The sequence below is a fragment of the Salvelinus namaycush genome, unplaced genomic scaffold (assembly GCF_016432855.1).
Source record: "Salvelinus namaycush isolate Seneca unplaced genomic scaffold, SaNama_1.0 Scaffold339, whole genome shotgun sequence".
NCBI lineage: Eukaryota > Metazoa > Chordata > Actinopteri > Salmoniformes > Salmonidae > Salvelinus > Salvelinus namaycush.
The window spans coordinates 12,630-38,066 of NW_024060330.1; the positions used below are offsets into that span (position 1 = coordinate 12,630).

General features: G+C 41.9%; 1 protein-coding gene across 1 annotated transcript in view; it reads right to left on the reverse strand.

The window, feature by feature from the left end:
* Positions 1-7,819: 7,819 nt before the first annotated feature.
* LOC120040278 (gamma-aminobutyric acid receptor subunit beta-2-like) overlaps positions 7,820-25,437 on the reverse strand; it is a 30,453-nt gene continuing 12,835 nt past the window's right edge. Inside the window, exons 2-6 of the mRNA XM_038985474.1 lie at positions 17,621-17,758; positions 16,948-17,100; positions 12,647-12,891; positions 12,181-12,321; positions 7,820-8,206 (exon numbers count right to left, since the gene is read on the reverse strand). Of these exons, the coding sequence (XP_038841402.1) occupies positions 7,820-8,206; positions 12,181-12,321; positions 12,647-12,891; positions 16,948-17,100; positions 17,621-17,758 (1,064 nt within the window). The remainder of the gene's footprint in view (positions 8,207-12,180; positions 12,322-12,646; positions 12,892-16,947; positions 17,101-17,620; positions 17,759-25,437) is intronic.

The window sequence follows — 25,437 nt, forward strand, 5'->3', positions numbered from 1 at the left end:
GCTACAGAAGCCCACAGCTTGGCGCTGTACTGTCATTTGTGCATGGCTACAGAAGCCCACAGCTTGGCGCTGTACTGTCATTTGTGCATGGCTACAGAAGCCCACAGCTTGGCGCTGTACTGTCATTTGTGCATGGCTACAGAAGCCCACAGCTTGGCGCTGTACTGTCATTTGTGCATGGCTACAGAAGCCCACAGCTTGGCGCTGTACTGTCATTTGTGCATGGCTACAGAAGCCCACAGCTTGGCGCTGTACTGTCATTTGTGCATGGCTACAGAAGCCCACAGCTTGGCGCTGTACTGTCATTTGTGCATGGCTACAGAACCCCACAACTTGGCGCTGTACTGTCATTTGTGCATGGCTACAGAAGCACACAGCTTGGCGCTGTACTGTCATTTGTGCATGGCTACAGAAGCCCACAGCTTGGCGCTGTACTGTCATTTGTGCATGGCTACAGAAGCCCACAGCTTGGCGCTGTACTGTCATTTGTGCATGGCTACAGAAGCCCACAGCTTGGCGCTGTACTGTCATTTGTGCATGGCTACAGAAGCCCACAGCTTGGCGCTGTACTGTCATTTGTGCATGGCTACAAAATCCCACAGCTTGGCGCTGTACTGTCATTTGTGCATGGCTACAGAAGCCCACAGCTTGGCGCTGTACTGTCATTTGTGCATGGCTACAGAAGCCCACAGCTTGGCGCTGTACTGTCATTTGTGCATGGCTACAGAAGCCCACAGCTTGGCGCTGTACTGTCATTTGTGCATGGCTACAGAAGCCCACAGCTTGGCGCTGTACTGTCATTTGTGCATGGCTACAGAAGCCCACAGCTTGGCGCTGTACTGTCATTTGTGCATGGCTACAGAAGCCCACAGCTTGGCGCTGTACTGTCATTTGTGCATGGCTACAGAAGCCCACAGCTTGGCTCTCCACATTTCATCCCTGCAAGTTATAAGGCCAGCATTTCATAAACTTCACTGTGGAAAAGGTGAAATGTTGAAATGCTTCAGTTTGCTGCCGTATGACCGGTTCCATGTTTGTCTCCAGCGATCATAAGGTCAAATGGATGTAAAACAATTATATTTACAATCCCCTTATTCCAACAGATTACTCATTTACCTAGCTCTTATCAATAGCTCTTATCAATAACTATTATCAATAGCTCTTATCAATAACTCTTATCAATAGCTCTTATCAATAACTCTTATCAATAGCTCTTATCAATAGCTCTTATCAATAACTCTTATGAATAGCTCTTATCAATAACTCTTATGAATTGCTCTTATCAATAGCTCTTATCAATAGCTCTTATCAATGGCCCTTATCAATGGCTCTTCTCAATAACTCTTATCAATAACTCTTATGAATAGCTATTATCAATAACTCTTATGAATAGCTATTATCAATAACTCTTATCAATAGCTCTTATCAATAACTCTTATCAATGGCTCTTATCAATGGCTCTTATCAATAACTCTTATGAATAGCTATTATCAATAACTCTTATCAATAGCTCTTATCAATAACTCTTATCAATAGCTCTTATCAATAACTCTTATCAATAACTCTTATGAATAGCTATTATCAATAACTATTATCAATAACTATTATGAATAGCTCTTATCAATGGCTCATATCAATGGCTCTTATCAATAACTCTTATGAATAGCTATTATCAATAGCTCTTATCAATAACTCATATCAATGGCTCTTATCAATAACTCTTATGAATAGCTCTTATCAATAGCTCTTATCAATAACTCTTATCAATAGCTCTTATCAATAACTATTATGAATAGCTCTTATCAATAACTCTTATCAATAGCTCTTATCAATAACTATTATGAATAGCTCTTATCAATAACTCTTATCAATAGCTCTTATCAATAACTATTATGAATAGCTCTTATCAATAGCTCTTATCAATAGCTCTTATCAATAGCTCTTATCAATAGCTCTTATCATTAGCTCTTATCAATGGCTCTTATCAATGGCTCTTATCAATAGCACTTATCAATATCTCTTATCAATAGCTCTTATCAATAGCTCTTATCAATAGCTCTTATCAATAGCTCTTATCAATAGCTCTTATCAATAGCTCTTATCAATAGCTCTAATCAATAGCTCTAATCAATAGCTCTTATCAATGGCTCTTATCAATGGCTCTTATCAATAGCACTTATCAATAGCTCTTATCAATAGCACTTATCAATAGCTCTTATCAATAGCACTTATCAATATCTCTTATCAATAGCTCGTATCAATAACTCTTATCAATAGCACTTATCAATATCTCTTATCAATAGCTCGTATCAATAGCTCTTATCAATAACTCTTATCGATGTGTAAATGACAGTCATGGAGAATGGTGTTATTTCTATCAGGAAAACAAAGTAGAAGCTGTTCCACTTGGAACCAATCGGTTTCTGGACCTTATTCATTGTTTCATCGCTCGTAAAGTTGGTGAATAAAGTCAAGGTCAGAATACGATTTATCTATCGACGCACATCATGCTTAAATTCAAGGTCAGAATACGATTTATCTATCGACGCACCTCATGCTTAAATTCAAGGTCAGAATACGATTTATCTATCGACGCACCTCATGCTTAAATTCAAGGTCAGAATACGATTTATCTATTGACGCACCTCATGCTTAAATTCAAGGTCAGAATACGATTTATCTATCGACGCACCTCATGCTTAAATTCAAGGTCAGAATACGATTTATCTATCGACGCACCTCATGCTTAAATTCAAGGTCAGAATACGATTTATCTATCGACGCACCTCATGCTTAAATTCAAGGTCAGAATACGATTTATCTATCGACGCACCTCATGCTTAAATTCAAGGTCAGAATACGATTTATCTATCGACGCACCTCATGCTTAAATTCAAAGTCAGAATACGATTTATCTATCGACGCACCTCATGCTTAAATTCAAGGTCAGAATACGCATAGAAAGAAAAGTGCATAAAAAGGGAATTGCGTTCCTTTTACGCGCGCTTAACTCGGGTCGGAATTCTCCCTAAATGAATAGGCCTGGTATTGACTGAATAGGCCTGGTATTGACTGAATAGGCCTGGGATTGACTGAATAGGCCTGGGATTGACTGAATAGGCCTGGGATTGATTGAACAGGCCTGGGATTGACTGAACAGGCCTGGTATTGACTGAACAGGCCTGGTATTTACTGAATAGGCCTGGGATTGACAGAATAGGCCTGGGATTGACTGAATAGGCCTGGGATTGACTGAATAGGCCTGGTATTGACAGAATAGGCCTGGGATTGACTGAATAGGCCTGGGATTGACTGAATAGGCCTGGTGTTGATTGAACAGGCCTGGTATTGACTGAATAGGCCTGGGATTGACTGAATAGGCCTGGTATTGACAGAATAGGCCTGGGATTGACTGAATAGGCCTGGTATTGATTGAGCAGGCCTGGTATTGACTGAATAGGCCTGGTATTGACAGAATAGGCCTGGGATTGACTGAATAGGCCTGGGATTGACTGAATAGGCCTGGGATTGACTGAATAGGCCTGGGATTGACTGAATAGGCCTGGTATTGACTGAACAGGCCTGATATTGACTGAATAGGCCTGGTATTGACTGAATAGGCCTGGGATTGACTGAATAGGCCTGGGATTGACTGAATAGGCCTGGTATTGACTGAATAGGCCTGGGATTGACTGAATAGGCCTGGGATTGACTGAATAGGCCTGGTATTGACTGAATAGGCCTGGGATTGACTGAATCGGCCTGGGATTGACTGAATAGGCCTGGGATTGACTGAATAGGCCTGGGATTGACTGAATAGGCCTGGTATTGACTGAACAGGCCTGATATTGACTGAATAGGCCTGGTATTGACTGAATAGGCCTGGGATTGACTGAATAGGCCTGGGATTGACTGAATAGGCCTGGTATTGACTGAATAGGCCTGGGATTGACTGAATAGGCCTGGGATTGACTGAATAGGCCTGGGATTGACTGAATAGGCCTGGGATTGACTGAATCGGCCTGGGATTGACTGAATAGGCCTGGTATTGACTGAATAGGCCTGGTATTGACTGAATAGACCTGGGATTGACTGAATAGGCCTGGGATTGACTGAATAGGCCTGGTATTGACTGAATAGGCCTGGGATTGACTGAATAGGCCTGGGATTGACTGAATAGGCCTGGGATTGACTGAATAGGCCTGGGATTGACTGAATAGGCCTGGTATTGATTGAATAGGCCTGGTATTGACTGAATAGGCCTGGGATTGACTGAATAGGCCTGGGATTGACTGAATAGGCCTGATATTGACTGAATAAGCCTGGTATTGACTGAATAGGCCTGGTATTGACTGAATAGGCCTGGGATTGACTGAATAGGCCTGGTATTGATTGAACAGGCCTGGGATTGACTGAATAGGCCTGGGATTGACTGAATAGGCCTGGGATTGACTGAATAGGCCTGGGATTGACTGAATAGGCCTGGTATTGACTGAATAGGCCTGGGATTGACTGAATAGGCCTGGGATTGACTGAATAGGCCTGGGATTGACTGAATAGGCCTGGGATTGACTGAATAGGCCTGGGATTGACTGAATAGGCCTGGGATTGACTGAATAGGCCTGGTATTGACTGAATAGGCCTGGTATTGACTGAATAGGCCTGGTATTGACTGAATAGGCCTGGGATTGACTGAATAGGCCTGGGATTGACTGAATAGGCCTGGGATTGACTGAATAGGCCTGGGATTGACTGAATAGGCCTGGGATTGACTGAATAGGCCTGGGATTGACTGAATAGGCCTGGGATTGACTGAATAGGTCTGGTATTGACTGAATAGGCCTGGTATTGACTGAATAGGCCTGGTATTGACTGAATAGGCCTGGGATTGACTGAATAGGCCTGGTATTGACTGAATAGGCCTGGTATTGACTGAATAGGCCTGGTATTGACTGAATAGGCCTGGGATTGAACAAGTTAAACACCCTCATCCTCCTATTTGTCCCAGCAGCGTAAAGGGGCATGGTGATCATTAGTCATAATAATAACCACATTCACTTTTTAAAACATTAACTATTTAGCACTGTTCAACATTAAGTATTTAAAAACAGCCGCTCCGCAACAGTAGTTGTCATATCAGAAGTAGGGAGGAGAAGGAATGGATGGATCCAGTTCAAGTGGTGGTGGGTGTGGAATAATGCAGTGAGTGGTGGTGGGTGTGGAATAATGCAGTGAGTGGTGGTGGGTGTGGAATAATGTAGTGAGTGGTGGTGGGTGTGGAAGAATGCAGTGAGTGTGTGAGAGAGTGCGGTTGAGTCAGAGGGATCTCTCTATTCTCTACTCTTGGCTTGTTGTGAGTGAGGTTGGGACGGGGAAGGGGGATTGCCTGTCTGTCCGTCTGTCTGTCAGGCCCGTTGGGCACCCAAGGACAATGGGCAGCAGTGAGTCCAGCGAATGTCTGGATGGCTATCTGCTCTTAATGTCCCCCCTGGCAGGATGGCTGACTGGCTGGATAGCTGGATGAGGCTCCACACTGAGTCATGTCCCAGCCCCACACCATAACATACTACTTGACCAGAGAAATGGATGCACTGCTGTATTCTGAACCCATTATAGATAGATAGATAGATAGATAGATAGATAGATAGATAGATAGATAGATAGAGAGAGAGAGAGAGAGAGAGAGAGAGAGAGAGAGAGAGAGAGAGAGAGAGAGAGAGAGAGAGAGAGAGAGAGAGAGAGAGAGAGAGAGAGAGAGAGAGAGAGAGAGAGAGAGAGAGAGAGAGAGAGAGAGAATTACATCTGCAGCCCTCATTTGCTTGTTTGCCTGTTCCCTCCCAGAGCCTCTATATACATACAGTCTCTCCCAGTGTTATCATGCATTCGGTAAATGAACTAATATATAGGCTGAATTGAGTTTTAATTGAATTTAGGTACATCTTCATAATAGCTGACAATCAATACACAAGTTATTTACATTAGTCATTATTATGAAATATTACAATTGGAATTTACAGGAACTTCGTAGAAAATATGCCTGATGCGTCGTGGTAACGTGGTTGATTCCCCTCGGGTTGATTCCTGTCACAGTCATTTCTGGAGAGAAAAAAATGGTTTTGAACCATGCATAAAAAGACTAATGGTTTATTAGTGTCTGGTAGTTGGTAGAGCTTCAGTTTCATCGCTGCCAAGTAGCTGCTTTTAAAAGTAGAAAGAAATGGGAAAAAAATAAGAAATATAAACAAAGAAAAAACTCCAAGTACAAAGTACAGTGTCAGAAAAAAGTATATATATATTTTTTCCTTCAATGAATTTAAGATTTTTTCTTTTTATAATCTGGCCACGGTACATTTTACCTGTTAGTTAGACTGCAAAAAACAACAACAGACCCATTTAAATATATAATTCATTCATAATATTTATACATCTGGCTTTTCATGAATATTTAGTTTATAAAAATGGACCATGTCCTTTATAACATGATTTTTAAAACGTTATATCTACAATTCATCAAAACATAAAACCTAATCACAATGGAACGTGTCAAAGTTCTAGAACCAATAAACGCTATTGATATGATTGTGGATTACTAGATTTATGCAGCAACTTTCATTGCAATGAAAGATGGGCTTAGCTCTCTTGATGTCCATCAGCAATGTACATAAGCGCCCCCCCCTGGGTAATAAATAAACAAAGCCATTCTCTCCCCTTGATGCCGCCCACACTGGCAATGCAGAGGCAAAGGGTTATACAGTACTGTCTCTCTCTTTAAACCAGGCCAGTTGGATATGATGGACTACTAGATTCTGTCAGTACAACAAGAGTCAGATCAAAAAACACTTGGCAGGTTAGAGCTTCAAGATCCACGGTCGTACCATAATTTTACATATGAAACCTTCATGGGAACTTCAATGGCCAGAATGGATGATGGGTCATGATCTCTAGGTTAAAGGTCATGAACCCACAAATTGGCAGGACAGAAACGGCAACACTGAAGACCCATTGGAATGTCCATAGAGAAGAGTGCCCCCTATTGACCATCTGCGGTACTATCTTCTTACAGTAGCCCATTGTTGTTGGTCCCCAATTGAACCCCAAGCTCAGCCTAAGCTACAGTATGGGGGTGAAAAGAGTTCTGCAGACACTCTTTGCTACACAGAAGAAAAAACCTCAACTAGTTAAAAACTAAAATGCTTTGTGCTCCATCGATAAAGATGGAGATGCAGCAGAAATGAAATAGAAGCATGCTTTTTAAAGAATGTTTTTGTATTACAATAACTACAGGAAAATAGTTTAATCAAGGATGAACCCCTTTAAAACCCTCGAGAAAAGCTTTCCTGGATGCAGATAGCTCGGCTATGAACGAAATACATAGACTAAAACTAAACAAATCCTTAAAGTATATGCAAACACAAGCATAAATATTTGATCCACAGAGAGTTAAGCTACGAATGACAAATATTAGAGTGATATATTGACATTTCTTCAGGAACAGGCACCATGTCTGTCTGTCTTGGCTTTTTAAAATCTCTCCTCTCCTCTGTTGAAGTGTCAGTCAGTCGTTAGAGGTTATTCCCAGATCATAAAAGAGTCACGGCAGATAGAAGCTGACTGTAGAAGAAGTGTTCGGTGTAGAGCTCCTTCCTTTCAAAACCATTTTCTCACATTTCTTTAAAATGAATCAACAAAATAATAGGTGCTCTCTCTCTCTCTCTCTCTCTCTCTCTCTCTCTCTCTCTCACTCCCTCTCTCTCTCTCTCTCTCTCTCTCTCTCTCTCTCTCTCTCTCTCATCCATGATATTCCTCCATCCATCTCTCCTTAGTGAGCGTAGTACAGCCAGTAGATCACGTTAAAGAAGGAGAACACGGTAGGGAAGATCATCCTGGACCACTTGTCGATAGAGTTCACATCAGCCAGGTCAGGGATGTTGACCTTGAGCTGCGAGGCCCGTCTCCGTAGGCGGGACTTCTTCTGGGTGGCGTGGCGCTCCAGGGCGCTGTGGGGTCCGCCGCCGTAGTTCTGGCGGGCCAAGGCGGCCCTGCGGTACTGCAGCGTGGAGCTGTCGTAGGCCAGCATGGTGTTGCGCGGGTCACCCAGACCCCCAGGTCCCAGGGACCTGGACAGCTCAGGAGGAACACCCCCCATCTCATTCTTCATCTCCAGGGAACCAAACAGGATGTTGTCATCAGTCAGGGAGGTGGTCATCTGTGATAGGAGGAGGGGGGAGGAAGAGGAGGGGCCGTGAGAGGAAGTTCATACGTAATCTATACGTCATCTTCATACGTCATCATAATCTATCCTTACTTAAAATATTTGAAAGATGTCTATATTTACGGATAGATAAAATGAGGCATGGTTCATAGGTCATCTTATTCTTAAATAATCTATGATCACATAAAATACTTAAAAGGTGTCTATCTTTACGGTTAATTAAAAGGCACTATGTGTGTGTGTTTTAATAAGAATGTGTTTTTCTCTTAGTTATTAATTGAGGAGTTCATCACGTACAGTATTGTTCTGTGGTTGTACTAATGGGACACAATTGATTTACAGTAGCAATGTAGAGCATAGTGTATTTACCATAAAATGTCATATTAAATTATAGATTCTATTTATATAAATCAATAGCTAGTCATTACACATAAGTATATGTTGACAATCCTGTGAAGATACAATAAATATATATATATATATATATATATATATATATATATATATATATATATATATATATATATACACAGTACCAGTCAAAAGTTTGGACACACCTACTCGTTCAAGTGTTTTTCTTTATTTTTACTATTCTCTACATTGTAGAATAATAGTGAAGACATCAAAACTATGAAATAACACATATGGAATCAAGTAGTAACCAAAAAAGTGTTAAACAAATCAAAATATATTTTATATTTGAGATTCTTCAAAGTAGCCACCCTTTGCCTTGATGACAGCTTTGCACAATCTTGCACACTCTTTACATTCTCTCAACCAGCTTCATGCATTTCAATTAACAGGTGTGCCTTGTTAAAAGTTAATTTGTGGAATATCTTTCCTTCTTAATGCGTTTGAGCCAATCAGTTGTGTAGTGACAAGGTAGGGGTGGTATACAGAAGATAGCCCTATTTGGTAAAATACCAAGTCCATATTATGACAAGAACAGCTCAAATAAGCAAAGAGAAATGATAGTCCATCATTACTTTAAGACATGAAGGTCAGTCAATCCGGAAAAGTTTCTTCAAGTGCAGTCGCTAAAACCATCAAGCGCTATGATGAAACTGTCTCTCATGAGGACCGCCACAGGAATGGAAGACCCAGAGTTACCTCTGCTGCAGAGGATAAGTTCATTAGAGTTACCAGCCTCAGAAATTGCAGCCCAAATAAATGCTTCACAGAGTTCAAGTAACAGACACATCTCAACCTCAACTGTTCAGAGGAGACTGAGTAAGTCAGGCCTTCATGGTCAAATTGCTGCAAGGAAACCACTACTAAAGGGCACCAATAAGAAGAAGAGACTTGCTTGGGCCAAGAAACACGAGCAATGGACATTAAACCGGTGGGAATCTGTCCTTTGGTCTGATGAGTCCAAATTTGAGATTTTTGGTTTCAACCGCCGGGTCTTTGTGAGATGCAGAGTAGGTGAACGGATGATCTCCGCATGTGTGATTCTCACCGTGAAGCATGGAGGAGGAGGTGTGATGGTGTGGGGGTGCTTTCTGGTTACACTGTCTGTGATTTATTTAGAATTCAAGACACACCTTACCAGCATGGCTACCACAGCATTCTGCAGGAATACACCATCGCATCTAGTTTGCGATTAGTGGGACTACAATTTGTTTTTCAACAGGACAATGACAAAACACACCTCCAGGCTGTGTAAGGGCTATTTGACCAAGAAGATTAGTGATGGAGTGCTGCATCAGATTACCTATCCTCCACAATCCCCTAACCTCAACGCAATTGAGATGGTTTGGGATGAGTTGGACCACAGAGTGAAGGAAAAGCAGCCAACAAGTGCTCAGCATATGTGGGAACTCCTTCAAGACGGTTGGAAAAGCATTCCAGGTGAAGCTGGTTGAGAGAATGTCAAGAGTGTGCAAAGCTGTCATCAAGGTAAAGGGGTGGCTACTTTGAAGAATTGTTGGTTACTACATGATTCCATATGTGTTATGTGGCGGATGAATCAGAATTAGTTGGGTAACATAGATAATTAAGATGTCTTATTTGCATAATATGCTTATGTGAGATACTTGTCATTAGAATGTATCCCTTTGGACTCTAGTGTTGGCAGTTGCACTTTTCCATCAGCTAGGGCTCAGTCAATTGGGACCCAGAGAGGGGAGAGGTCAGGCTTGTCTACCACATGTCCCTGGTGCTATGCAGAATATCAGAAAGGGAAGAGGACAGAATGGAACATTGTCTTCATATGTGAATGTGTCTTTACCTATTCTTAAACCATGTGAAGGGATGGCGTGATTAATGGGGAACTAATTACTTGTCTACACAATGTCTGTGCGCCAGTCACTCCCTCCTTTCCCATTGGGGGGAGGTGTCTGGCAGTGTCTGGAAACATTGTAGGTCCTCTCTCATCTTACACTTATCCTGGGATAGTGTATGACCTAGAGGCTCACTCCCCTCAGTGAGCTTGTCCAGGAGTGGGGTCAAGAGGGGGTTTACTTGACATGGGAGTATCTAGAGTTGACAATTGATATATGCCATTGAATGAGTTGGTGTTTTTGTACTAGGAAGTACCAGGAACGAGATTAGAACCTCATCTTAGGGACCAAACTGAATGATAATTTATAGCGAATGTTATCTGGCTAAGGGATACTCCTTTCTCAATTATAAAGTCCCTTTCTGAACTGTTCCTAAGATCTGTGGTTCGTTATGTAAGTTGAGAGGGGTGTATCTTGGCTATAAAAGATCTTTGTACTTTTCTGTTGTCACTTTCAATGGTTCATTAGAGATGGCGCATCATTGAAAGTCAAAGGCTATTGCAAAGCTCTTATTGTTAAAGATGTAGTTTAAGTATAACGCTGACTGGTGTGTGAAGTTTGTAACTCTCCTGATTTGGTAAAGCAGAAATATGCCACCACAGTTATTTCATTGTTTTGATGTCTTCATTATTATTCTACAAAAATAGTAGAAAATAGTAAAAAAAGAAAATAGTAAAAAAATAAAGAAAAACTCTTGAATGAGTAGGTGTGTCCAAACTTTTGACTGGTACTGTATGTATGTATATAAATACAAATCAACAGTATCTCATGGAGAAATCATCTTCATTGTCATGTCAGAATTTCAGCCAGCATGTGGTTAACATTCTGTCTAGTCAGAACAAGACAAACCAAGTAAACAAACAACGTAAACAAAAGGAAGAAATGTGAGAGGATAAAAGGTTGAGAGAAATAGTAATAAGGAAATATTGCAAAGATGAAGGAGAGGTTAAGGTTGATATTTCAGGGGTCAAAGGTAGGTTTAGGTTAGGAGAGACGTTGTGAGGACTGAGGAAGTGGATCGGATCAGAAGTTTCTTCATCCATAGCCTGACTTCAGAAGCAAACAAAACATCTCTAACTAAAAAAAAGATTTTCAAACTTATTAGTTGAAAAAACTAATTCTCAATGATATCTGTTGTTTGTACTCTGTTCCAAGGCCACTCAGTTGGACAAAACTCAGAATGAGAAATAACTGTCTCTCTTTTTCTTCTCTGTTAGGCTGAGTGATAATATGTCACTAACCATCTCATTTCCTTTCAATTACTTCACTTGTTATTTGGGAGTGTTATCAATTTACCTCAGATATACATTTTTTCTGTCACACCAATATTAACTTTGGAGTAGCTTGCAATTACAACCAGCATTTCCTGTCCCTTCATTTTTTTTAAAGGTTTCCCATCAATTTAAGGTGTATAATATTTTGAATGAGACGTAGGCTGCGTCCCAAACGCTGTAATTTACTTAACAATTACTATGACGTGTTTGTCAGGAAAATGCATGAAGAGCAAATCAAGAGAAGGGAAAAAAACACAATGGTGGGAAGTGATGATTAAAGTTGCCTTTAAAAATCTATAGAATAAAATTAAAGAAATGCACAAAAATACTACAGTATTTTCCTCTGATCGGGGGGGGTTGATTCAGATTGATGACATTTGTTAAAGTTTTGACTTTCAAAACCTTCCAGTACCTTATTTCTTTGCTCGCCTAGTCCTAATGCGGCATCGTCCACAAAGATGGGATCCCACATCGTGTCATACGCGTCAATTTCCCTCTGTTTCATTCTGGCATACAGAGCATCATCTCTCTGAACTACATTTCCCACCATCCACTGCAAGCATACAAAATCAGCACTGTTACCATGGAGAAATCGCAGCTTGCTGTCAGATGTTGTCAGATCCTGGTCTAACTAATAAAGATGCATTTTCATTGAACTGTGGTTGATAGATACACATGGCTACACCAATGGGACATGGAGGTGTAGTAGAACCCTGGTAAAGGACAGCAAGTCAACAGTTGATCACAGAAGCATCACATTGACCTCGAGAGGAAGAATAACCTGTGTTCTCCAACTGCATCCAACACCACATTACACCAAAAACACAACCTCCCTAGAACAATCTGACCCTGCTCCCTTTCTATCTGGAGACACCAACCTTATTGGGGTCGGGTCGGAGTTTCTCATTGTTGACGACGGCTAGTTTCTCGGCGGCCCTCTTCTGCCTCTGGGGCCCCCGTCCAAAAAAGATGTAGTTGACAAAGGCGTACTCCAGCAGGGCCAGGAAGACGAACACGAAGCAGCCCATCAGGTACATGTCTATGGCCTTGACGTAGGGGATCTTAGGAAGAGTCTCTCTCAGATGGGTGTTGATGGTGGTCATGGTCAACACCGTAGTGATACCTGGAGATCACATTTTACCTTTACAATCACTGCATTCACCAAAATAATGGATATATTATTATGTGTCAGGTGTGTGTCTCAGGTGTGTGTCAGGTGTGTGTCAGCTGTGTGTCAGGTGTGTATCAGGTGTGTGTCAGGTGTGTCTCAGGTGTGTGTCAGGTGTGTGTCAGGTGTGTGTCAAGTGTGTGTCAGGTGTGTGTCAGGTGTGTGTTAAGTGTGTGTCAGGTGGGTCAGATGTGTGTCAGGTGTGTGTCAGTTGTGTGTCAGGTGTGTCTCAGGTGTGTCTCAGGTGTGTCTCAGGTGTGTGTCTCAGGTGTGTCTCAGGTGTGTCTCAGGTCTGTGGTAGGTGTGTCTCAGGTCTGTGTCAGGTGTGCCTCAGGTGTGTCTCAGGTGTGTGTCAGGTGTGTGTCAAGTGTGTGTCAGGTGTGTGTCAGGTGTGTGTTAAGTGTGTGTCAGGTGGGTCAGATGTGTGTCAGGTGTGTGTCAGTTGTGTGTCAGGTGTGTCTCAGGTGTGTCTCAGGTGTGTGTCAGGTGTATTTCAGGTGTGTCTCAGGTGTGTCTCAGGTGTGTCTCAGGTGTGTCTCAGGTGTGTCTCAGGTGTGTGTCAGGTGTATTTCAGGTGTGTATCAGGTGTGTCTCAGGTGTGTCTCAGGTGTGTTTCAGGTGTGTTTCAGGTGTGTCTCAGGTGTGTTTCAGGTGTGTGTCAGGTGTGTTTCAGGTGTGTCTCAGGTGTGGGTTAGGTGTGTCTCAGGTGTGTGTCAGGTGTGTCTCAGGTGTGTGTCAGGTGTGTCTCAGGTGTGTTTCAGGTGTGTGTCAGGTGTGTTTCAGGTGTGTCTCAGGTGTGGGTTAGGTGTGTCTCAGGTGTGTGTCAGGTGTGTCTCAGGTGTGTGTCAGGTGTGTGTGAGGTGTGTCTCAGTGTGTGAAGAATAACCCTGTGTCCTCCTGGTACAGGGTCGGGAACCAGCCAATTGTGACATGAGTAGTAAACAAGTGCATAGTAGCGTAGTAGTTTGGTTCCTTTACAGACCTAATGAACCCATACAGACATATAGATCCTCACCTTTACAGACCTAATGAACCCATACAGACATATAGATCCTCACCTTTACAGACCTAATGAACCCATACAGACATATAGATCCTCACCTTTACAGACCTAATGAACCCATACAGACATATAGATCCTCACCTTTACAGACCTAATGAACCCATACAAACATATAGATCCTCATTCTACAGACCTAATGAACCCATACAGACATATAGATCCTCACCTTTACAGACCTAATGAACCCATACAGACATATAGATCCTCATTCTACAGACCTAATGAACCCATACAAACATATAGATCCTCATTCTACAGAGTTAATGAACCCATACAGACATATAGATCCTCATTCTACAGAGTTAGCGAACCCATACAGACATATAGATCCTCATTCTACAGAGTTAATGAACCCATACAGACATATAGATCCTCATTCTACAGAGTTAGCGAACCCATACAGACATATAGATCCTCATTCTACAGAGTTAATGAACCCATACAGACATATAGATCCTCATTCTACAGAGTTAATGAACCCATACAGACATATAGATCCTCATTCTACAGAGTTAATGAACCCATACAGACATATAGATCCTCATTCTACAGAGTTAATGAACCCATACAGACATATAGATCCTCATTCTACAGAGTTAGCGAACCCATACAGACATATAGATCCTCATTCTACAGAGTTAATGAACCCATACAGACATATAGATCCTCATTCTACAGAGTGAATGAACCCATACAGACATATAGATCCTCATTCTACAGAGTTAATGAACCCATACAGACATATAGATCCTCATTCTACAGAGTTAATGAACCCATACAGACATATAGATCCTCATTCTACAGACCTAATGAACCCATACAGACATATAGATCCTCATTCTACAGAGTTAGCGAACCCATACAGACATATAGATCCTCATTCTACAGAGTTAATGAACCCATGCAGACATATAGATCCTCATTCTACAGAGTTAGCGAACCCATACAGACATATAGATCCTCATTCTACAGACCTAATGAACCCAAATGGACATATAGATCCTCATTCTACAGACCTAATGAACCCATATGGACATATAGATCCTCATTCTACAGACCTAATGAACCCAAATGGACATATAGATCCTCATTCTACAGACCTAATGAACCCATATGTGTGTCTGTATGCGTTCATATGTGTGTGCGTCTCTGCGTGCATGCCTACGTGCGTGCGTCTGTGCGTGCATGCCTACGTGCATGCGTCTGTGCGTGCATGCCTACGTGCCTGCGTCTGTGCGTGCATGCCTACGTCTGTGCGTCTCTGCGTGCGTGCATGCCTACGTGCATGCGTCTGTGCGTGCATGCCTACGTGCGTGCGTCTGTGCGTGCATGCCTACGTGCGTGCGTCTCTGCGTGCATGCCTACGTCTGTGCGTGCGTGCGTGCGTGCATGCCTACGTGCGTGCGTCTGTGCGTGCATGCCTACGTGCATGCGTCTGTGCGTGCATGCCTACGTGCCTGCGTCTGTGCGTGCATGCCTACGTCTGTGCGTCTCTGCGTGCGTGCATGCCTACGTGCATGCGTCTGTGCGTGCATGCCTACGTGCGTGCGTCTGTGCGTGCATGCCTACGTGCGTGCGTCTCTGCGTGCATGCCTACGTCTGTGCGTGCGTGCGTGCGTGCATGCCTACGTGCGTGCGTCTGTGCGTGCATGCCTACGTGCGTGCGTCTCTGCGTGCGTGCATGTGTATCTGAGCATTGGGTCTCTGTTCAAATTCCAGGGGACCAACCACATGTTTCAGGAAGCTACAGACCCCGTGTCTGTAGATATAAGAAGCAGCCCAGTGTTAGCCCCTTTAACCATCTGGGAGGTGTCCCAAAAGACACTCTATTCTCCACATAGTGCACTACTTTTTCTAATCAGAGCCCAATGGGGATTCTGGTCAAAGGTTATGCACTATATAGGGAATAGGGTGTAATTTGGTACGCAGCCCTGGTATTAGTCACGGCACGATTCACCTGTGTTATTAGAACAATACACCCACTGTGTTTGATACGTTAGTCACCTGTGTTATTAGACCAATACACCCACTGTGTTTGATACGTTAGTCACCTGTGTTATTAGAACAATACACCCATATTGTTTGATACGTTAGTCATCTGTGTTATTAGAACAATACACCCACTGTGTTTGATACGTTAGTCACCTGTGTTATTAGACCAATACACCCACTGTGTTTGATACGTTAAATCATCTGTGTTATTAGACCAATACACCCACTGTGTTTGATACGTTAGTCATCTGTGTTATTAGACCAATACACCCACTGTGTTTGATACGTTAGTCATCTGTGTTATTAGACCAATACACCCACTGTGTTTGATACGTTAAATCATCTGTGTTATTAGACCAATACACCCACTGTGTTCCATACTCTAGTCATCTGTGTTATTAAACCAATACACCCACTGTGTTCCATACTCTAGTCATCTGTGTTATTAGACCAATACACCCACTGTGTTTGATACGTTAGTCATCTGTGTTATTAGACCAATACACCCACTGTGTTTGATACGTTAGTCATCTGTGTTATTAGAGGCGCTCATTAGGACAATAAAGGATCAATAACAGACACAGGTCAATGGACTGAGGCGCTCATTAGGACCTTATCCTCATCAAGTATATTACATCATTATCGGCCAATAATCTAGGTTACTGTATCACAAATCATTCACAGTACTAATATGATTGTCATTAGGATCATGGTGCAAAGGATCTAACTACAATCGTAGCTGGTTTAGGGCAGAATATGAATGCTTCTATTCTTTCTTTCATTCGTCACCGATGAACAATGTTCTACATGACATTTAGAACGATGCAAACACTATGACAACAACGTTTGTAAACATCGTTATAATGTATAAGTTTTATTTTGATTTATGGATTGATTGGTTGATTGACTGATGAAATCTCGATCACTTTATTGATGGAATCGCCGGGCAGTCTTACCCAGGGCCACTCTGGCAGCGGAGGCATCATAGTTGATCCAGAAGGAGACCCAAGACAGGATGGTGATCAGGATCGAGGGCATGTAGGTCTGGAGGATAAAGTAGCCGATGTTCCTCTTTAGCTTGAAGCTCAGAGACAGGCGGGGGTAGGAACCTGCATGGAGGAATATAGACAGAACTCTATTTATTTTATTTGCTTTATTTAACCAGGTAAACCATTAAGAATACATTGTCTTTTACAAATAATGACCTGACATGGAGGGAATCAGAACTGAAAAAGCAGAGAAAGGTAATATACAGAATATCTGTGTATCAACCCCTGAAAAGCTATTGTATAGCCATAGATATACAGTACCAATCAAAAGTTTGGACACACCTACTCATTCCAGGGTTTTCCTTTATTTTTACTATTTTCTACATTGTAGAATAATAGTGAAGACATCAAAACTATGAAATAACACATATGGAATCATGTAGTAACCAAAAAAGGTGTAACCAAATCAAAATATATTTTAGATTTTAGATTCTTCAAAGTAGCCACCCTTTGCCTTGATGACAGCTTTGCACACTCTTGGCATTCTCTCAACCAGCAATCATGAGGAATGCTTTTCCAACAGTCTTGAAAGAGTTCCCACATACGCTACATAGGTATCAAAATGGCCACCACTGTGTACCTGTAGAGAAGACCACGTTCTTGGAGACCAGTTTGTAGTCCACGATGGAGAACTGAGGCAGTTCTATTCTCTCCACCCCAGACACGGCTCCATCTCCCCCTCGCCAGTAGAACTCAATGTCATCCGTGGTGTAGCCATCTGCAATAAGTGGAAGATAAATACACAACGCAGAGACAGAGGACGAGAGGTCAAAAGGACGATCAGTCAAATAGAGTACTAACGATCAATGGAAATAGTGTTTTTTCTGTAATAGGGAATTATGGATCAACGGTTCAGAGACATGGGAGGAATATGTCTTCTGAAATAGGGAATTATTGATCAACGGTTCAGAGACATGGGAGGAATATGTCTTCTGAAATAGGGAATTATTGATCAACGGTTCAGAGACATGGGAGGAATATGTCTTCTGAAATAGGGAATTATTGATCAACGGTTCAGAGACATGGGAGGAATATGTCTTCTGAAATAGGGAATTATGGATCAACGGTTCAGAGACATGGGAGGAATATGTCTTCTGAAATAGGGAATTATGGATCAACGGTTCAGAGACATGGGAGGAATATGTCTTCTGAAATAGGATACTTGTTATCTGGCCATTGGCTTGTTTAATTGCAAGGAATACTAATTGGTCAACCACAGGCTAGGGCTGGGTTATAAAACTACATGCTGTTCCTTTGATCTGGAGACAGAATCACTGGAGAGAATCACTGGAGAGAATCACTGGAGAGAATCACTGGAGAGAATCACTGAGAGAGAATCACTGAGAGAGAATCACTGAAGAGAATCACTGAGAGAGAATCACTGATAGAGAATCACTGAGAGAGAATCACTGGAGAGAATCACTGGAGAGAACCACAGGAGAGAATCACTGGAGAGAACCACAGGAGAGAATCACTGGAGAGAACCACAGGAGAGAATCACTGGAGAGAACCACAGGAGAGAATCACTGAGAGAATCACTGAGAGAGAATCACTGGAGAGAATCACTGAGAGAGAACCACAGGAGAGGATCACTGAGAGAATCACTGGAGAGAATCACTGGAGAGAACCACAGGAGAGAATCACTGAGAGAATCCCTGAGAGAGAATCACTGGAGAGAATCACTGAGAGAGAACCACAGGAGAGAATCACTGAGAGAATCACTGAGAGAGAACCACAGGAGAGAATCACTGGAGAGAACCACAGGAGAGAATCACTGGAGAGAACCACAGGAGAGAATCACTGAGAGAATCACTGAGAGAGAATCACTGGAGAGAATCACTGAGAGAGAACCACAGGAGAGAATCACTGAGAGAATCACTGGAGAGAATCACTGAGAGAGAATCACTGGAGAGAATCACTGAGAGAGAACCACAGGAGAGAATCACTGAGAGAATCACTGGAGAGAATCACTTGAGAGAATCACTGGAGAGAACCACAGGAGAGAATCACTGGAGAGAATCACTGAGAGAGAACCACAGGAGAGAATCACTGGAGAGAACCACAGGAGAGAATCACTGGAGAGAACCACAGGAGAGACGCACTGAGAAAGAATCACTGAAGAGAATCACTGAGAGAGAATCACTGAGAGAGAATCACTGAGAGAGAATCACTGGAGAGAATCACTGAGAAAGAATCACTGAGAGAGAATCACTGAAGAGAATCACTGAGAGAGAATCACTGAGAGAGAATCACTGGAGAGAATCACTGAGAGAGAATCACTGAGAGAGAATCACTGAAGAGAATCACTGAGAGAATCACAGGAGAGAATCACTGAGAGAGAATCACTGGAGAGAATCACTGAGAGAGAATCACTGGAGAGAATCACTGAGAGAGAATCACTGGAGAGAATCACTGAGAGAGAATCACTGAGAGAATCACAGGAGAGAATCACTTAGAGAGAATCACTGGAGAGAATCACTGAGAGAGAATCACTGAAGAGAATCACTGAGAGAATCACTGGAGAGAATCACTGAGAGAGAATCACTGGAGAGAATCACTGAGAGAGAATCACTGGAGAGAATCACTGAGAGAGAATCACTGAGAGAATCACTGGAGAGAATCACTGAGAGAGAATCACTGGAGAGAATCACTGAGAGAGAACCACAGGAGAGAATCACTGGAGAGAACCACAGGAGAGACTCACTGAGAGTGAATCACTGAAGAGAATCACTGAGAGAATCACTGGAGAGAATCACTGAGAGAGAATCACTGGAGAGAATCACTGAGAGAGAATCACTGAGAGAGAATCACTGAGAGAGAATCACTGGAGAGAACCACAGGAGAGGATCACTGGGAGAAAATCACTGAGAGAGAATCACTGGAGAGAATCACTGAGAGAGAATCACTGAGAGAGAATCACTGAGAGAGAATCACTGCAGAGAACCACAGGAGAGGATCACTGGGAGAGAATCACTGAGAGAGAATCACTGGAGAGAATCACTGGGAGAGAATCACTGGAGCGAACCACAGGAGAGAATCACTGAGAAAGAATCACTGGAGAGAACCACAGAGAGAGAATCACTGGAGCGAACCACAGGAGAGAATCACTGAGAGAGAATCACTGGAGAGAACCACAGGAGAGACGCACTGAGAAAGAATCACTGAAGAGAATCACTGAGAGAGAATCACTGAGAGAGAATCACTGAGAGAGAATCACTGGAGAGAATCACTGAGAGAGAATCACTGAGAGAGAATCACTGAAGAGAATCACTGAGAGAGAATCACTGAGAGAGAATCACTGGAGAGAATCACTGAGAGAGAATCACTGAGAGAATCACAGGAGAGAATCACTTAGAGAGAATCACTGGAGAGAATCACTGAGAGAGAATCACTGAAGAGAATCACTGAGAGAATCACTGGAGAGAATCACTGAGAGAGAATCACTGGAGAGAATCACTGAGAGAGAATCACTGGAGAGAATCACTGAGAGAGAATCACTGAGAGAATCACTGGAGAGAATCACTGAGAGAGAATCACTGGAGAGAATCACTGAGAGAGAACCACAGGAGAGAATCACTGGAGAGAACCACAGGAGAGACTCACTGAGAGTGAATCACTGAAGAGAATCACTGAGAGAATCACTGGAGAGAATCACTGAGAGAGAATCACTGGAGAGAATCACTGAGAGAGAATCACTGAGAGAGAATCACTGAGAGAGAATCACTGGAGAGAACCACAGGAGAGGATCACTGGGAGAAAATCACTGAGAGAGAATCACTGGAGAGAATCACTGAGAGAGAATCACTGAGAGAGAATCACTGAGAGAGAATCACTGGAGAGAACCACAGGAGAGGATCACTGGGAGAGAATCACTGAGAGAGAATCACTGGAGAGAATCACTGGGAGAGAATCACTGGAGCGAACCACAGGAGAGAATCACTGAGAAAGAATCACTGGAGAGAACCACAGAGAGAGAATCACTGGAGCGAACCACAGGAGAGAATCACTGAGAGAGAATCACTGGAGAGAACCACAGGAGAGAATCACTGAGAAAGAATCACTGGAGAGAATCACAGGAGAGAATCACTGAGAAAGAATCACTGGAGAGAATCACTGAGAGTGAATCACTGGAGCGAACCACAGGAGAGAATCACTGAGAAAGAATCACAGGAGAGAACCACAGAGAGAGAATCACTGGAGCGAACCACAGGAGAGAACCACAGAGAGAGAATCACTGGAGCGAACCACAGGAGAGAATCACTGAGAGAGCATCACTGAGGACAGGGGAGAATGACCATCTACCTACCTGTATGATGTGTCCTCTTTGAATAAACCTATTTTCCTCCCCCAGATTTGCTTTGGAGTTTGTGTTATTGAAGAATAACATAAATTGCTAACAACAGGTACTGGAGATTCAGAACACACACCACATTAACATAGAGTGCCAAAATGGTAGGAATGGCTATGGCCTATGTCAGACGGCAGGGACGCGAGGCTCTCACACACGTTGAGTAGACAACTGTTCCTCAAAGGTTCTATTTTTGTTCCTGTAATGTTTACTATTTATTTCAACGATTCATATTCTGGTGTGTCAAATGTTACTGGAGAACATAATGTTAGGTTTAATAATAAATACAATTATAAAAGGAGATTTCAAAGAACATTTCAGGTGACCAAAAATTGTTAGCTAACTGGGTAGATCCTCTGTTCAGCTTATATGGATGAAGCCCCATGCAGCAACTCATGGACCATTCTGTTGTGTTATCCCTTCTGTTGTGTTATCTCTTCTGTTGTGTTATCCCTTCTGTTGTGTTAACTCTTCTGTTGTGTTATCCCTTCTGTTGTGTTAACCCTTCTGTTGTGTTAACCCTTCTGTTGTGTTATCCCTTCTGTTGTGTTATCCCTTCTGTTGTGTTAACCCTTCTGTTGTGTTATCTCTTCTGTTGTGTTATCCCTTCTGTTGTGTTAACCCTTCTGTTGTGTTATCCCTTCTGTTGTGTTATCCCTTCTGTTGTGTTATCCCTTCTGTTGTGTTAACCCTTCTGTTGTGTTATCTCTTCTGTTGTGTTAACCCTTCTGTTGTGTTAACTCTTCTGTTGTGTTAACTCTCCCACCTGAATGACCCAGATACTAAGGAGAAGTCCCTAACTGTTTTATGTGCCCGCTGTAAGCGGTCTGTATGCAGCTAAAATGAGGTCAGAGACCAAGAGCAGCACTGCCCCCTCAAGATTCTGAGCCTGCTTGGCAGGGTTGGTCCTGCAAAGCCAAAGCCCCATAAAGGGAGAGCATAATATACAAGGAAATTCTCAAAGCTGCTAATGAGAACCTTGACGACCTTGTACCTAGCCGGTGGGGATTCCGGTGGGGTGCCCCCACCCAGGCAGTGGCAGTGCTGGCAACACTAGCTGCAGTAACCCATGGGGAGGGGGTCACACTCGGACATTCAGAGAGGGGGTATATTATTGTGGCCCTGGCGGCACAAAATCAAAGTCGGACTGCATGGAGATGCGTGGGGACATGGTCATGACGGGTGGCCGTATTGTGGGTGTTTCAGGAATAAGGTGTACATTTGACCTCCATTATCTAGGATATGACAATGGTAAATAAATCTCTCAATTTTTGCTAATTTTTTGTGCGGTCTTGCAGGCCTTCTCATGCAGCTGCAACTGCAAGTGCATTTGTAAATCATGACCCATCTTGAGTTGGGCTCTGGGATGGTGCAATTGTTGAGAAAGTGAGCTTATGGTTGTGTGGGGGTAAGGGCTGAGTGTGTATGGGTGTATGTGTGTATCCCACAACTGTTGCGAAGGAAGAAGTAAAAGATGTTAGGGACAATAGAGGATGATCCACAGATATATATAATACAAATCGAGGTGAGGGCAATGGAAATGCATATGGTAATTGATCTTCTTCAATTCGGTAAATGGCACTGTATGCTCTTTTCAAAGAATGGATCCCAGTCAGTTCAGGGCTATGGGATACAGGGGGTCGAGGGTGGTCTACCGGGCATTGGGATGACAAGCCATCTCGAGATGAGGCCTTTTAGCGGGTGGAATAGTAGGGACCAATTGGAGGTTTACTTAGTAGAAATGCAAATATCATGGTACAACTATATAGACACTCAATCATTATGTTACTTTTTAATAGTACGTTTACAAAAATATATTCTGATTAAAAGAATGAAAGGTGTGTCTCATTATGGTAAGTGGTGAAATAAGTATAGCCAGTTACAATTGTAATGGCTTAGCAGATAATAAGAAAAGACGATCAGTATTTACCTGGCTAAAAGAGAAGGATTATAATATCTATTGTTTACAGGAAACCCATTCAACAGTTTTAGATGAAGTTTTGTGGAAAAAGAACTGGGGGGGCAAAATATATTTCTCCCATGGGCAAAGAAATTCAAAAGGGGTGATGGTTTTAATTAACAATCATTTTGATCCAAATGTGCAAATTGTCCAAACAGATCCTCAAGGTAGATGGATTATTTTAAATATGTTATTGGACAATAAACAAATATGGCTTGTTAACCTATACGGTCCGAATAATGATGATCCAAGCTTCTTTGAAAATATATATAAGAATTTATCAACTCTACAAGCAACACTAGACTCTATTATTATAGTGGGAGATTTTAATACGGTCTTAAATACCTCTATAGACCGGAAAGGAAATCACACTACAAACTATCACCCTCAGGCACTTAAGGAAATCATGAATGTCATGGATATATTGGAATTAGTGGATATATGGAGACTTAAATACCCTGATTTAGTGAGATATACATGGCGGAGGCTGAATCAAGCTAGTCGTCTTGACTACTTTCTTATACCATTCTCTCTGGCACCAAAAGTTAAAAAAGTGTTGATAGGGGACAGAATGCGGTCGGATCATCACATAATTGGCATATATATTTCTCTTACAGAATTTCCACGTGGGCGAGGATATTGGAAATTTAATCAAAGTCTACTAGATGATAAATTGTTTAGAACTAGGACAGAAGATTTTATAACTGACTTTTTCAGACATAACATAGGTACAGCAGATCCCCTTATTGTATGGGACACTTTTAAGTGTGCCTTTAGAGGCCATGCAATTCAGTACTCATCTATAAAACAAAGGGAATTTAGATCAAAAGAGTCCATATTAACAAAGGAAATTGAAGGACTAACAGTACAGTTAGATAGCAATAAAAACGGTACCATAGAGGCACAGAATAAGTTAGAGGAAAAACAAAAAGAAATGGAGGAACTTATTCAAGAAAGATCCAGTGTAATATATTATAAAAATAAAGCGAACTGGATGGAATATGGGGAAAAATGCACCAAATTCTTTTTCAATCTTCAATATAGAAATGCTACCAAAAAAAATGTATTAAAACTTGTTACAAATGATGGAGTCACGCATGATTCACCAAATGATATTTTGAAAGAGGAAGTAAAGTACTTTAAGAATATGTTTTCGTTTCAGGCTCCTCCATCTCCACTAACTGAAACTAATTGTATGGATTTTTTTCCTATTAATAATGTAAAATTAACATCTGTACAGAAAGACTCATGTGAAGGCCAAATTACAGAGGAGGAACTGCTTGATGCAATTGGGGCCTTTAAGGATGGGAAAACTCCAGGGCTGGATGGCATACCAGTGGAAGTATACAAAACTTTTTTTGATATACTCAAAGGACCATTATTAGCTTGTTTTAACCACTCCTATATAAATGGTAGATTATCAGACACGCAACAAGAAGGTCTGATATCGTTATTACTGAAACAGGACCCAAGTGGTATATATAAAGATCCAGTCCAATTAAAAAATTGGAGACCTCTTACACTTCAGTGTTGTGATGCAAAAATCCTAGCAAAATGCTTGGCGCATAGAATAAAAAAAGTTTTGTCAGATATTATTCATCCTAATCAGACAGGTTTTTTACATGGACGATACATTGGAGATAATATAAGGCAAGTACTGGAAACAATAGAACACTATGAAATATCGGGGACACCAGGTCTGGTTTTCATAGCTGATTTTGAAAAGGCTTTTGATAAAGTACGACTGGAGTTTATATATAAATGCCTAGAATATTTCAATTTTGGGGAATCTCTTATAAAATGGGTTAAAATTATGTATAGTAACCCTAGGTGTAAAATAGTAAATAATGGCTACATCTCAGAAAGTTTTAAACTATCTAGAGGAGTAAAACAAGGTTGTCCACTATCGGCATATCTATTTATTATTGCCATCGAAATGTTAGCTGTTAAAATTAGATCAAACATTAATATTAATGGATTAGAAATCCGCTGGCTTAAAAACTAAGGTGTCATTGTACGCTGATGATTCATGTTTTCTTTTAAAACCACAACTAGAGTCTCTCCACGGCCTCATAGAGGATCTAGATAC